Here is a 15,671-nt window from a genome sequence, read left to right on the forward strand (position 1 = left end):
CTGCTGACTTTGTGTTTTTATTCAGTCGCCTAACAGAAGTGCAGTGAGAAACGATTTACCCCATCCTGATTTCTTAGCTATTTGCATATTTGCCACACTTACGTGTTTCAGATCGTGAAGCAAATTTTTATGATAGATAAAGATGACCAGAGTCAGCATAAAATAAAGCTTTTACATGTATTGCTGGGAGGTCGGCAGCTCCCTCCACTGCTTGGCCCTCTGTGAAAAACAACTGGGATCCAGCTTCCCTGTGATGCTGAATTATATAAGTGGACAAAAATAAATAGATAGAAGGATGGATGATTGTATTTTGTGTACAATCGTTGAAGTGTAAAAAGGGTTGGCCCTCCGTGGTGCCCTAAGCAAAGTTTGATTTTTGGGGCCCTTTAATAGTGCCAATAATACTGATTAATGATCACCTACTATAAATGTATTTCATTTTCTAATGTTGATGTTGTTGTAATCCACAGTGAAAAATGTCATAAAAACAGATAACAAATTTGCAACTTTCATGAAAAATGTTTTCATTAATATTTAAAAAAAAAAAAAAAAACACCTCCCCCTGCTGGCCACACAGAGAAACAATAGATAAAACCTGAGAGCTGCACAGTTGCAGCAGTGTGGTTTACGTCATTCTGTTGTCAGCCTGTTTTACACATCGGTGGTTTCTTATTGACGTGTAAAAAGATCTGAAATCGTAGTAAATTCAGCTGCTATTGTGGGCTGGGGATGATTTACACTTAACATTTTAATAACTGGGTATTGAATGTCATAGGCCCAATGTTCCCTCTAATTTTTCAGGTGTCTGAGCGAACACACAAACTCCCTGAGCGGTTCCTTGGACCACTGTGAGCGACAGCAGACGTGTGCACTGTGGTCACACCGGCATCGAATCCATCCAAGTTTCATGGTTTATTAAAATAATCAAATTACAGCGTTTACATTTATGTTAGACTACTTTTAATGAACTGCTTCAGCCCATTTACAATGAAAATGTAAAAGAAATCTTGTTCATGACCTGTGTAGTATATTAACACTATTGGAAGTACAAATAACTTGAACTCCAATTTAGAAAACACAACTTTTTTTTTTTTATAAAGCTCTGACTTGTATTATGAGTCCGTGGTCTGGGAGAGAGTCTGTAACTCTCTGTCTCCAAAATACTGTATATAATGACCAAAGCTGGGAAATTAATCAATCAATCAATCTTTATTTATAAAGCACTTTTCATACAAAAAAAGTAGCACAAAGTGCTTTACATGGTTAAAAGCACCCCACCCCGCCCTCCAACTAACCCCCCACACTCTCATTAACATAAACAATCATGAATGCACCCATATCCCCCCCCCCAGCCAGGCTGAGAGGACCCCCAGAGCCCCAGCAGCCACGGTCGATCACAGCCCCGGTGCAGAGAAACACTGGAGATATGTCACAATAGGATATATACAGGGTAAAAAGATAAAGTAAATAAGAACGGGATACAATAGAAATAGTAAGAAGATAAAAAATGAGTAAGAATAAAATCAATAAATATTAGGTAAAACCTAAATTAATAAATAGAATAACAGGATAGAATAAATAAGCATAAAATAAATAAACGTTAGGTGAAAGATAAATTAAAAAGGTGGTCTTGAGCCTGTTCTTAAAAACATGTACGTTCTCTGCGGCCCTGAGCTCCTCCGGCAGGCTGTTCCACAGACGAGGACCATACCCCTGAAAAGCTGCCTCTCCGTGAGTATGTGTGCTGTCTTTGGGAACAGTCAAAAGGCCAGTACCAGAGGACCTCAAGGTCCGCGAGGGTTCGTATGGTAAAAGCAGATCTGAGAGATAAGACGGCCCAAATCAAATTCAAATTCAAATTTTATTTGTCACGTATACAGTCGTACACAGTCATACACAGTACGATATGCAGTGAAATGCTTGGACAACTGCTCGTGACCTAAAGAAAAAAAAAAAGGAAATAAATAGGAAATAAATAGGAAAAATTAAAAAGGGTAAATTTAACTAGGAGGGAATAAGATATAAATTAAGGTTAAAAATGAAATAACTGTACAACACAAATTAGAATGAAGGGTAAATTTAACTGGGAGAATAAGATAAAATATATAAATTAAAGTTGAAAATAAAATAACTGTACAACAAAATACACAATATAGAACTATATAAGAATGTATGAAGAAATATAAATAAATAAATATATACACAATAACAGCAGCTGTACAAGTATTAACCGGAAATGAAGAATATAGTGACCAGTGTTGTGCAATCCACATTATGTCTTGTGCAGTGCAAATATGCTTAAAGTGATTTAAGTGATGAAGTGAAAACAATGTCCAGAAAGTCCAGTGTGTGTGTAAGAACCATATGTGTGGGTCAGTACTGTGTGGTGGTGTGATTGAGAGACCGTATCGCCTGCGGGAAGAAGCTCCTCCTCAGTCTCTCTGTGTTGGTCTTCAGGGAGCGGAATCGCTTTCCTGACCTCAACAGAGAGAACAGTCTGTTGTTGGGATGGCTGAGGTCCTTCACGATCTTCCTGGCCTTGGTCCAGCACCGCCTGCTGTAGTTTGAGTGCAGGTCAGGGAGCTCGGAGTGGATGGTGCGCTCAGCTGACCGCACAACCCTCTGTAGAGCTCGTCTGTCCTGCATGGTGCTGTTCCCGAACCAGGTTAAGATGTTTCCCGTCAGGATGCTCTCTATGGTGCAGGAGTAAAAGTTCCTGAGCACCTTGGAGGGCAGTTGGAAGTCTCTCAAGCGTCTGAGGTGGTAGAGACGCTGTCGGGCCTTTTCACCATGGTGTTGATGTGACAGGACCATGACAGGTCCTGCGTGATGTGAACTCCGAGGTATTTGAAGCTGTCCACTCTCTCCACTGGGCACTCGTTGATGACAGGGGTCTGGTAGTTCCTCTCCTGCTTAGTGCTGAAGTCCACTATCAGCTCCTTTGTCTTACTGACGTTTAGAAGGAGGTTGTTCCTCTGGCACCAGTTCTCCAGATTCCTAATCTCCTTCAGGTAGGCCGTCTCGTTGTTATCAGAGATCAGGCCCACCACGACGGTGTCGTCAGCAAACTTGATGATGGTGGTGGAGCTGGTAGTGGCCACACAGTCATATGTGTACAGAGAGTACAGCAGGGGGCTCAGAACACACCCCTGGGGGGCTCCAGTGCTGAGAGTGGTGGAGGCTGAGACATGTCCGCCCATCCTTACTGCCTGTGGTCTGCCAGTTAGGAAGTTGGAGATCCACTGACACATAGATGAGCTGAGTCCCAGATGCTCCAGCTTGGTGGTGAGTGTGGAGGGAATTATGGTATTAAATGCAGAGCTGTAGTCTATGAAGAGCATTTTAACATAATTCCCCCTTCTAGTGTCCAAGTGAGTGAGTGATGTGTGGAGGAGATGAGAGATGGCATCGTCTGTGGAACGATTTGGACGGTAAGCGAACTGTAGTGGGTCCAGTGTGTCTGGTAGTGAAGAAATGATGAAGTCTCTGACCAGGCGTTCAAAGCACTTCATCACTACTGAGGTGAGGGCTACAGGGCGATAGTCATTGAGAGAAGCAGACCATTAAGACATTTAAAAACCAATAAAAGAACTTTAAAATCGATCCTGAAATACACGGGGAGCCAATGCAGCGATTCTAAAACCGGTGTACTGTGGGCCCACCCTCTGGTCTTCGTCAGCACACGAGCTGCAGTTTTGTAAAAGTTGTAAGGGTGATATATTCTTTTTGGGGAGACCAGAGAGCAGGGCGTTACAGCAATCAATGCGACTGGTAATAAAAGCATGCATCAACATATATAGCTGAATTTTTTTAATATTTTGTACACAACAACAGAATAATTTCAGAAAAACACAAAATGACTGGTGTCAATATTATTTGCCCCACAAAAAAGGTCGAATATAAAACAATATTGCAAATATTGCACAGTTGAAAAAAAAAAAGCACTACAGCTCAGTTGTTCCCGCCATCCTTTGTCCTCCTGTTTCCCCTCCCTCTCCCCTCCAACGACGAGTTTGATGGTGTTACGGATTCAAATATTGGGGATGGATACAAGAGGAAAAACCACAATAACAACACTGGTCCGACCGGGTTGAATCAAACGATGATTTTAATGATCACACGCGTGGGAGATGGACACCGTACGCAGACAGCATCAGATCTCAAAATGGTGGAGCATTGATCAAACTCTTATAGCCTCTAGTGGCCCCCACCTTATCATAAAAGCCTAAACATTCACATGCTTTCTCTCACACGGCGCCTAAGCTACGACCTTGGCTCCCTGTTTATCTGCTCCTGCTGAGATGGGGCAGAAAACTCCAGCATGTTCTGTTCTCTTCTAATCAGACAAATAAGGCGATGACTTTCTGCGAACAGTATTTCTTATAACTCAGCAGTATAATGCATCATGAAACAATATCATTCATTCACAATAAATCAGCAGTCTAATGTAATGCAAATCAGTTTAACAAATGCAATAGTTATCAGCTTCTTCTAATTCAGGAGAATAATGCAAACTAAAACTACATAATAATTCACAATCTTCAATTAGGGGTCTAACGTGGCATAAAATAATATTATAATACCACATTGGCAAACTTCTCCCAATGTTTCCACTGAAGGGGTTGAAAGTTAAAAAGCGCCGAAGGTTAAGTTAGGTTTGGAGTAAATCATGGATGTGCACACGTGTTTGTGTGCAGCTTGTAGTGCAAACGTGCGTGCAGAATTCATGCAGACATGTGTAACTGGTCGTTTTGAGGTAGAAAAGAGTGATGCGCGGTCAAGCTGGTAGTTGAAAGTGTCAGTCAGAGTAGAAGAGCATTGTGTAAAAATGCAAGTAATAACAAAAAAGTGCAAGTCATTAATCGCATCACCCTGAAAAACCTGAGTAAGGAGTGCAGCTCCTGATGAAAGGAGGAGCACTGAAAACCAGGAAATGATGTTTCTGGAACAGTCTGATGACTGAAGCTGGATGTTTGAAGTCTCAGTGAACTGCTTGTCTTTTCCCCACAGCTCCTCCCTCAGCGATGTATATGGCTATATGTTATGAACAATGTGCTGATGTCCGTATCAGGTAACAAACAGCGTGACACAAACGGAGAACATTGTGTCCACTCGATAATATGCTGCTCTAAAAAGGCTCCATCCTGCAGGCAAGTCGGCCCAGCTTTACTCGCACAGCCTGCTAGCTCTGTTTGAACAGAAAGGACATCTGCACAAGAAACACAGCAGCCTGTCGCTCAGCACCAACCGCCTCACTGAGCGGATCAGTCTCAGGTACGACACGCCATCACAGATGCAGGGAAACAGGAGCTGTAGGTGCAGCAGTGTTAATAATGTCATGTATGATGCTACCACTTGATTTTGAGGAAGGAGGATACTGTAAACCCAATTTTGTCTGCTTGTTCTGACCTGGATATTCTCTGTTGGCCACAGAAAGTTTACCATATCTGTAAAGATTCCTGACACTAAAGGTTGTAGGAGGTGCAGTGTAGGTAAGCAATGCCGAGTTACTCTGGTCAGTCTGTTTGTTCACGGAGAACAACTGCAGACACTTAGTCCTGCTCTCTCTGTTTCAGCAAGAAACCCATACACAGATAGTACATATCTGTGCGGGGCTGTCCCATCTGGCCTGGTTTTACTCTTGTGGTATGAGCCTCTTCAAAAGTTCATGCATCTAAAGGTTTGTACAGATATGTCGAACTTGCCACCTGAATAAATGTCTTCCTTTCTAACTCTACCCCGATTTCCACAATGCAAACCAGCCATTAGACCTGGATTACATAAAAGTAGACAGACAGCATATCAAAATCTGAAGCTGAAGAATGTAATTGATTTTTTTTAATAACATATGCATACTTTTTATTCAAGCCCAACAAGATTTTAGAGACTAAATAAAAGAAACGTTGTATAAACGCCGTCCAAAAACACCAACAGCACCTTCTCTGGGTCCAAGCTCGTGTAACTGAATGGTTACCATGTGTTTTCTGTGCTACAGGAACAGTGTTATCAGCACACAGTTCAACGCCAGCATGCACCATTAGATCACATAGCACAGATAATTGACAGTTTTTTTGTGAATGTCTCGCACATTTCATAACGATAATGTATGTACTGTGAGAACAGAGCTCTGTGTTAAGCCTGTCTGCAGTCCTAACACAGTGCTGCTTGGAGAAACACGCCTGTGCCACAACATTATGGAAAAGTGGCATCAGTCCAAAGACGTGCAGTTAGGGGATGGATGGATGGATGGATGGATGGATGGATGGATGGATGGATGGATGGAAGGATGGATGGACGGGTGGATGGATGGATGGATGGACGGGTGGATGGATGGATGGACGGATGGGTGGACGGGTGGATGGATGGATGGACGGGTGGATGGATGGATGGATGGATGGACAGATGGATGGATGGATGGATGGATGGATGGATGGGTGGGTGGATGTTTGGACGAACAGATGGACGGGTGGATGGATGGATGGATGGATGGATGGATGGACGGCTGGACGGATGGACGGGTGGATGGATGGATGGATGGATGGATGGATGGATGGATGGGTGGATGGCATCGGTTTATCTTTAATCTCAAGATTTAATAATCATACAAGAATTCTGTTGTGCTGTTTTTGACGGTTGTATGAACAGGTTCAGCTCAGGTTTAACAAGCATCACTTAACCATCCATGAGAATTTATTTAGTTTTTTTTGTTTTCCTTGGTGACTGTTTCACAGCATCTCGCCATCAGACTCCCAGATTCTCTTCTCAGCTGTGTGTTGGAGTGAGAGACTGTAGTAATGATAAACCACCAACCGGCCAACAGCTCAGGTTTGATATTATAGAGCTGAACGGCGCTCCTGTTCCAGTGCCAGGTAGGACCGTTTCTGCGTGTCTCTGCTGACTTCCTGAAGCTTCAAGCTTCAACTTGTTGCAACAAGCTTCCTTCTTTCCGTGCATCAGGAGATAGTGGAGCACTCAGAGTCGTGCAGGTAACCCAGCTGGACCGAGACACTGTTCTCATCACCTTGGAAAGTAAGTCCCCTCGCATATTGTGAATCCTTCAAATGTCTTTCATGCTCATTCTCAATCTGTGTACTGTTTGGACAGGAACTGTAAAGATCGTGAACCTGCAAGGACTTCCATCCAGACAGCTGGCTGCAGAAATAGTCTTTGACTTCCCCATTGAAACACTAGGTAGAAATGATGATGCGACAAACAAAGTGAATGAGAGCTGATGTGTGTCCTGAAAGCTGAGTGACACCTCCTGTTCTGTCAGTCTGCTTGCAGGATAGTGTGCTGGCGTTCTGGAAGCATGGCCTCAAAGGGAGGAGTTTCAGATGAGGTGATGAACTAGTAAATTCATCCAACGTTGGCTGAGCTCGTATCATGTGCTTATCATATTAGTTCTAAGTCATTACACATGTGAATTTTCACTTTATGTGCAGGTAACACAAGAAATTACAGATGAGAGTCGTGTGTTCAGAGTTCTGGGAACAAACAGGTATGTTAACTGTATGCTGACAAGAGCTATCAATCACTGTGAGAAACTAGTAATCCTAGTACATCAGAAGTAATCAGGATAGTATTTTTCTTGATACTATTGTTAATAGACCTGGAAGTGATTTTCAGAGTAGCATGTGGAAGTAGCATGAATACTGCTAGCATTAATGGTAGCATTAAAGCAGGAGTCACACTAGAGTGTTTGTTCTGTTGGTTACTCAGATCCAAGGATTTAGGAAATGCAGCCTATGTGTTTGCATGCAGCCCTCCAAAGAAAAACAGCCATTAAAGTTACCAACTACCGTCTACCTGACACTTTGTACAGAAAACTACTTTCCTTAGTGCTAATTTTCTTTATTCTAGTGCCAAATCACAACAATAGTCACTTCAAGACACTGTATATTGTAAGGTAAAGGCCCTGCAATTATGGTGCACAAAGGTGAAAAACTCCCTTTTAGCAGGTGAAAACCTGAACCAGGCTGGGGGAGGGGCGGGCATCTGCTGCGATTGGTTGGGGGGGTGAGAGGAGGAAGACGGGACAAAGACAATCTGGGGAAGAGAGCCAGAGAATATTCTCAACTAATGATTGAATGCAGAGAGGTGTTTAAATAGATAGTGAGTGAAAAGGGTGACTGAAGAAGAAACACATCAGGGGAACCCACCAGCAGCCTAGACTTAGGCTAACTAAGGGAGGATTCAGGGAAGAAAGGAAAGTTTGAAGCCTAATGTTAAAAGTAGAGAGGGTGTCTGTCTCCCAAACCCAAACTGGAAGCTGGTTCCACAGAAGTGGTGGCTGTAGTTCAGGTGGGGGAGCAGGTCACCTACTCCCCGTCTACATGCCAGATATCCTGCATGAAAATTGCTCTTCGGTGCATCCGTCAGAGTATGAATGGGTGTGAACGGGTGAATGAGGCAAGCTTTGAGTGCTCAGAGTAGAAAACCACTATATAAGAACCGGTCCATTTACCATTTACCAAGAGGGGCCTGGAAACCGAAGGGTCTGGCTCCCATTTTACTTTTAAATACTTGGAACGAAGTGCTCTAATGGGGTGATATGGTACTATAAGGTCATTAAGATAAGACAGGGGCTGATTATTCAAAACCTTTTATGTGAGGATTTTGAATCTTTTATTCTGGATAAAACAGGGAGCCAATAAATGTTCTGTTTCTAGTCCCTGTCAGGACTCTCGCTGCAGCATGTTGCTCAGAGCAGTCTGGAATTGATTTTTGACTAAATAATTAAAACTAATAATAATATATTACTATATTATATTACTAACAAATCCAGGACACCCCTGTTGATCCAGCAGCTCTTAATGAAGTTTGTAATAAGAATCGTGGTGAGTTCATTAGAAATATTTCACTTTTCTTTTTTAAATCAGTCATTACTGGAATCATCTGAAGTGCAAAAACAGTGGGATTATATATGAGAAGGACGGACTCAAAGACTGTCGTGTATCACATATATATTACATCGATGTCCAAAATCAATGCATCATTAATGAAACTGAAACAAAAGTACTGAATTTCATGTGGAAGACCAAACCTCAGCATTCAGGAAAGTCTTATACAGGAGCAAAGATAATGGACGTTACCCGGAGTTTTCCACTGTGAAACCAGGAATAACAGCTTAAAAATGTTTCTGTGATCTAAATCATTGTCAGCCTGGCAGGCAAATAGCGTGGACACCAAAGTTTGTGAACGTGATAACCTGAGAACAAAGACATGTAGGATTTTAAATCGGTACCATAGGTGTGTCTACTGGGAGGCTGAGGCTTGGCGCTGGTGGCTGCCAGTACTAAGTATTATTATACAACCCTTATTTTAGTTGATCTTATCTTCTTTCCTTGTGTTTCAGTTAGTTTTTACTCAAACTGGGTGTAGAAGGAATCCCTGCAAAGGTTTCTTTTTCTTCTGTGTTATGTTTTATGTATTTCTCAGCTCTTTGCTTCCTTTTTTCTACTTTAAACTTGTTTGTATGCTGGTGTGTAAATGTTCACACTTATCATAAAGTTTAAAAAAGTAGTAGGCGTGGTGATGAGCAGGAACAGGAGTAAAACTCCAGTAAGTGTACCAGTACTGTACCAGTGTGTAGCATTAAAGTCAAACTACAGTGGTTGTAGTATCAGTAGAGTAGTGTTAGTACTAGAGGTGGGAGGAGTAGAAGCAGGTGGAGGCACTGGCTTTAGGTTAGTACTGCCTTTCTCTGGTTCTCCTTTACAACTCATCTCCTTCTCATTTGCTGACACTGTGCAGAGACATCATCCTTCAGAGCACACCGACTGATGACCCGTCAGCACTGAGCAGCCTGTACATCCTGACAGGACACGAAAGCAGCTACTGAGAGAGGACACGGTGCTTCTCTTTCGACGGTGTTACCAAAGAAAAGCACAGCCTGTCTGTAACTGTGGGGTGGAAACGATGCTCTGTTTCACTGAGGCTGTGCCAGGAAACGGTTCAATGCTGGGAATGACAAATGTTAGGAAGGTATCCTGCTGACTGTCCAGCCTTCACCTGTACACAAGACACCTGTCAAGGTCCTCGCTGGGGTTATAGTTGATAAAGCTTTCTAGCTTTTCTTGTCTATTCAGCTTACCTGCTTAAATCAGACCTTTCTGTTAAAGCTAATGCAGACTCCACTGATCCGCCCGCTCAGTGTGGACGGGAGAATAACCTGAACATGGCCTCTGGGACATCATCGTACTGATGTTATGAAGCGCGCAGTCAGGTTTTCTTCTTGATCAGACTGAGTGTGTTTTGGTGCCTCAACATTCAGTCATATTCTGTAAAGCCATTTTCTGTCTGCATGCTGCACATAACCTCTTTGGACCAGAGTGCTGTGACACCTACACCTTACACCTGCAGGAGCTGCTCGGCCATAGAAAGCTGCTCTGTGAAGTGCGCGGCTTTTTTGCCAGTGTTGATTTTATGGGTTTAATGTAATAACTAATTTTTCACATCATCGTCTGAGTCGTAATCCCAACGAGGAAACCTGGAATGTAAAACTTGATGGACGCTCCAGCTGAAGAGTGAAGTGTCAGACTTTTAATGGATCTTTCAAGCATTAGCGTACTTACAATGGCAGAAACAGTGCCACGTCTAAAGCATAGGAGCCATCTTCATCTCATTCTTCCCATTTCATGCAAGTTTCTTCTCATCCTCAGATGGACAGAATTTGGTTTGCTGACTTCATTCAGTCACACCATACTAGAGCATAAAAAGTGGAAATAAACTGGCCAGTAAGAAAGTGTGATGCTTGAAAGTATAGCGTAAGGACAGCAGCAGCACTGCATTTACAGCTGATATGATGACTTCAGCATCTTTAAAGAACTGTGAAGGAATTATCAGTGCTAACACAACCTTAAGCACGTGATGTGACCGTATACACTGCTTACACTTTCAGTATCCTTACTTAAAGAGAACATCTCAGAAAAAAGTACAGTTAGCAAGAAGCTTTGAGAACAAGGCAGTGTTATTGTATGCTAACCACCGTGGTGGTGTAGCTTGTCCTGATAAAAAGTGAATGTGGTCACATTATACTTGTTAACTAAAATGAAAAAATAAAATAATTCCACTACATGGGTAAAGATATTTATGATATTTATGGAAAGGATACTATAAAAGTAACACTGGCCTTTCCATGAGAGAAACTTGAAGTACAGTATGCATGTTGAGATTAATGTTTGTTTAATATGTTTTTGCTACTATGTGAAGATGTGATGTTATTAACAACACAGAATAGACAGAAATAAAGATTTTCATATCTCTTGGAGTTTTATGAAGAGTTTGTTGGGTTGTTCTTCTTTGAATGTGTGGATCGATGCTTCTGCGATTTATATCTTAATCCTTCAATTTGTAAAAAACATTTTGAATTCCGTTTGATAAGATAAATGAAGGTTCTTGCGTTCAAGTGGAGGCTCTAGCAGACTGAGAAAGTAACTGCATAACTGGTCAAAGGAGCTTGTAAAGAAAAGCGTCTGGACTTCTTTAAGTTACTTGAAGACGTTTCACCTCTCATCCGAGAAGCTTCTTCAGTTCTAAGGTCAAATGGTGGAGAGTCCCAGATAACTGCATAACTATGTTATTCCTGCACCCATAGCAGCAAGTAAGTGAAGGCAGTGATGAGGGCTGATGAGTTCTCAGATCACTCAGTCAGTCTCTGAGCGTCACCTTTATTGTGATCGCGCACTTTAAGCTTTCATGCCTGTATTTTTGCACAATTGTGATAATACTGTATTGAAAGAAATCTGTGCACAGACGAACATGGGGCGGCTTTGCTCAGGTAGTAGAGGAAGGTGCTTCAATCCCCGTCTGCATGCCAAATATCCCTGGGCAAGATACCAACCCAGAGTTGCTCTCCGAATGTGTGTGAACATTACACAGAAAGTGCTTACAGAGAAAAGTGCTTGCGTACACCTGAATGAGGCAAGTTCTTTAAAGTGCTTTGAGTACTATATAAGAACCAGTACATTTACATCGCCAAAGCACTCAATACTCTCTTTACGAAGTTCTCTGTAGTTTGTTTCTCCAGCACCATATTTGACCGCGGTCAAGTGAGCCCTCACTTACGACCACACAGTCAAGCCAGCCGCACCTAAAATGTTGTTACACTATTCTTATGCATATTACGGTACGGGTGCCGACTGGCTTAGAAATGCAGTCTTTTGTGTCCTGACCAGAGATGGGCAGTAACGCGTTACTTGTAATCCGATTACTTTTTTCAAGTAACAAGTAAAGTAAGGGATTACTATTGCAAAAACGATAATTAGATTACCGTTACTTTCCCGTAGGAACGCTGCGTTACTAAAACAGTGATTTTTTTGCGAGAATGTCTCATGACAGTGACGTAAGCAAGTGCAACGTCCGTGACAACAGCTGTGTGCAGATCAACAATGGATAATATATCGAGTGCGGGAGAGAGTATGAGCGTGCAGCGTTTAAAGCGTGGAAGTACTGACCTTACTTTGAGTTTGATTCCATAAAAAGTGACAAAAACATTAGTGTCCGTTGTGCGTGGGAAGAAAACTTCTTTTTACGGCGAAAAAACCCCCTAAACTTCCAAGCAAGCACCGAGTGCGCTACGACGTAATGGGAAAGTCACAGAGAAACTCGCGGATTCTTCAACTGACCGCGGCACACCTGCACCAGGGTAAACCTCCGCCTACCCTACTCCTGCTTTACAGGTGAAAATAGAGCCAAAGGACCGCTAGTCTTTGATTTTATTTATTTTCTGCTGTGTTTTACTTGCATCTATTTGAAAGAGTGAGTGTAAACACAAAAAATATTTTATTTTATGTGCTGGAATGGGCAGAAAATAAGTTTAAATATTAAACAAATTTCTTCCAGTCAGAGAATGTTACATATAATTCAATTTTTGCTTGATGCATAAAGTTAAAAGATTAAAACTAATTAAACAAGTTTTAAAAAGAGAGACTTTTCCATTTGATTACATTTTATATGATGAATTATGCAGAAAAAGTAGAATTGGGCTGAAAGATCTATCGCTTTATCACCTATTCAGGTTGTAAATCGTGTTTTTAAAAAGTAACTAAGTAATTAATTACTTTTGAAAATAAGTAATCAGTAAAGTAACAGGATTACTTTTTGGGGGAAGTAATCAGTAATTAGTTACTGATTACTTTTTTCAAGTAACTTGACCAACTCTGGTCCTGACACTATTGTACTTCACAATCCACTCCCAGTTTTGGTTCATCTCCACTTTTCCACTTTTTCCACTCCACCCTGTGATCCACAGCCCAAATTACTGTACGATTCAGAGAAAATTAACAGTAAAATTTACCCAATTTACTGTACTGTACTCTATATTTTCTCATATTTGAGCTCAGATTACAGGAAAACTGTAAGAGGTGACACTGATATCTCACTAGATTCTGACTCTGGGTGACCCCCACACACCCAAGATTACTGTACGGTTTCTGAGATTGCTTTGTTAACCCTCTCAAGGCAGGCATTGCAGATATGCAACAGTTAAAAGCTAACAACCTGATCACCCCACATACATATTTCATGAGTTTTTTACTCAGAAGTACCACTGCAGGTATTCTTTTGTGCATTAGCAACAAAAACTTAATTTGAGCCTGAGAGGGTTAAGCATGAGTATGACAAAGGCTAAGAAAATATACTGCCTACAATAATATCAAATTTAAACAACAAATTACAAAATTGCCACACCTGCTGTTATTGCCAGGTGTTCGATAGAGCATTATTTAGTCATAAAAAATACATATCACTGAAATATCATCAGTAAAAGAAACACTCTGTCATGGTCCTGGGTCAGTGACCCAGTGCTTTTAGTTATCATTTTCTAGTTTATTATGATGATGATGATTATTATTATTGTTTGAGTTCTATGTGTGATATTCGGTCTGCCTTTGAGTCTGTGTCTCTGTCTGTCTATGGTGTCACCCCATCTGTTTGTGAAGCTGTCTGTTTAGATCTGTGTCTTGTTTGGTTCCCCGTGTCTGAGTTTCCTGTTTTATTGTGAAGGTCTCTGTCTGATGTGAGTATGTTCAGTTTACATTTCCCCTGTCCCATCAGCTCTGATTTCTCCCAGCTGTGTTGCCCTCCTGTCTCTCATCCCCTGATTACTGGTGTGTGTGTATTTAAGCCCTGTGTGTTCTCCTGCATGTTGCCGGTTCGTCTGTATTACTCAGTGTATCCACCGTGCCTTCTCCTTGCTTTTCATCGTCATTCTCCTCTGCTCGTTTTCAATCAGGATTGTGCTCTGTAGTTTAGTTGTTTCCCAGTTTAGTTTAGTTCGAGCCCCGTTTGCTGTTTGTCCACATTCTTTTTGTGTTCAATAAATCACCTTCACTTCTCCACGACTGCCTGTGATTGGATCCTCATTTATTCCGCACGGCTCGCCTCGGCAGCCGTGACACACTCACTATGTAAGACATGTTAGCAAATTCAGTTAATAAATAATGTATCAAATCTATACAGATGTTTGAAGGTATATTGCAAAGCATGTTTGTTTCTTATGGCTTACAAATGTGTTTGCCTTTAACATAATTTACATTTCATTTATACAGTTTCACAGACGAAACAAAATAGGTTTCCTGAACTGTTCTTCGTGGCCTAATTTTGAATCCTTCTGAGGGGGATGCATTATCCATGAAGGTGGGCAATTTGTTCGTCGATCTCTGACCCTCGCTGACTCTGACGCCTCCTAATTCTGCTTCCAGCCTCGCTGATTAATTTGTTGTCACTGATGCTGTCACCAGTTGTACACAACATCTGTTTGTCCACCAGTCTAATCTGTAATTCAGGTGAACCCAGAATTACCTGCATCTTTGTAATGTTTCAGAAAATATACACTATATGTTGATGGGCTTTGTCCCACTTTTCTTTCCTTTATAAGTAAGAATCTCTGTGGTTTTAATGACAATTCATATACAGATTGTGGAGGACATTTTATTCAACACTCAAAAAAGTTCCTCACCAGCAGACTGTAGTACAATTTCAGCCCACAGTTAATAAACCCATCCAATGCAGCGTTATCAGAGAAATTATGCAAGTGTTATGTTTGTATGTACTGGTAATCTATTTATCATTTATCATGATTCCTGCTCTGATGATTACTTTCTTCTCCTTCTGTAATTTTAACAGATAAAGGATGTTGAACATTAAGCTCCAAACAGGATGAATGAGGAAGACCACAGAGGAGAATCGTGGATGTAGTGAAAGAATATATGCAGATGGTTTTTTTCATGGTGGAGGAGCAACTTCTGATACCATCTTAAAGAAAAAACACATAAAATTGAAGAGTAAAAATAATGACAACAATATGTCTAAATTTTTTATTAATTCTTTAGAGCAAATGCAGTCTTGTCATGGTCAGAGTTGCCCACTCATATTTAACTAATTCAAATACAATTACTGCATTTAAATGCTTATGTTCTAATAAAAGGCATCGTTTAATACTTCTGCCATGACAACCCAAATAAATCAATGAGAGGGAAACGGGAAGATTAGTCATCAGGCAAGGTTTACTGTTCATTTACCATGCCTTGATAACAGTAAGCTTAACAAAAGAAAAATGTTGGCGACGAGAAAAGGTGTTCTGTCAAAACATCCTACCGTAGCGTAAATTTATAGTCTTGTCTATCAATCCGTGCTAACTTATCAGAATATGCTACCTTACGTGGTTAATG

General features: G+C 41.3%; 1 protein-coding gene and 1 pseudogene across 1 annotated transcript; both read left to right on the forward strand.

The window, feature by feature from the left end:
* The first annotated feature begins 5,043 nt into the window (after nt 1-5,043).
* Nucleotides 5,044-6,782, forward strand: LOC146634646 (mitogen-activated protein kinase kinase kinase kinase 5-like). Its single transcript, XM_085378245.1, has 5 exons — nt 5,044-5,071; nt 5,151-5,274; nt 5,434-5,492; nt 5,577-5,680; nt 6,732-6,782. The coding sequence occupies exons 1-5, from the start codon at nt 5,044-5,046 to the stop codon at nt 6,780-6,782; spliced, it is 366 nt and encodes a 121-aa protein (XP_085234371.1).
* A 17-nt stretch (nt 6,783-6,799) lies between these two features.
* LOC146634647 (mitogen-activated protein kinase kinase kinase kinase 2-like) lies at nt 6,800-9,841 on the forward strand (annotated as a pseudogene).
* Nucleotides 9,842-15,671: the final 5,830 nt, after the last annotated feature.

The sequence above is a fragment of the Diplotaxodon limnothrissa genome, linkage group LG3, assembly GCF_057381915.1.
Source record: "Diplotaxodon limnothrissa isolate DT_005_m linkage group LG3, D_limnothrissa_male_GT1.1, whole genome shotgun sequence".
Classification (NCBI taxonomy): domain Eukaryota; kingdom Metazoa; phylum Chordata; class Actinopteri; order Cichliformes; family Cichlidae; genus Diplotaxodon; species Diplotaxodon limnothrissa.

Bases quoted from the DNA above. Each gene is read 5' to 3' on its own strand.
- LOC146634646 (XM_085378245.1), top strand. From the start codon at position 5,044: ATGAACAATGTGCTGATGTCCGTATCAG. The intron at 5,275-5,433 runs GTACGACACGCC...TGTTGGCCACAG, and splicing joins ACTGAGCGGATCAGTCTCAG to AAAGTTTACCATATCTGTAA. The intron at 5,493-5,576 runs GTAAGCAATGCC...TCTCTGTTTCAG, and splicing joins TTGTAGGAGGTGCAGTGTAG to CAAGAAACCCATACACAGAT.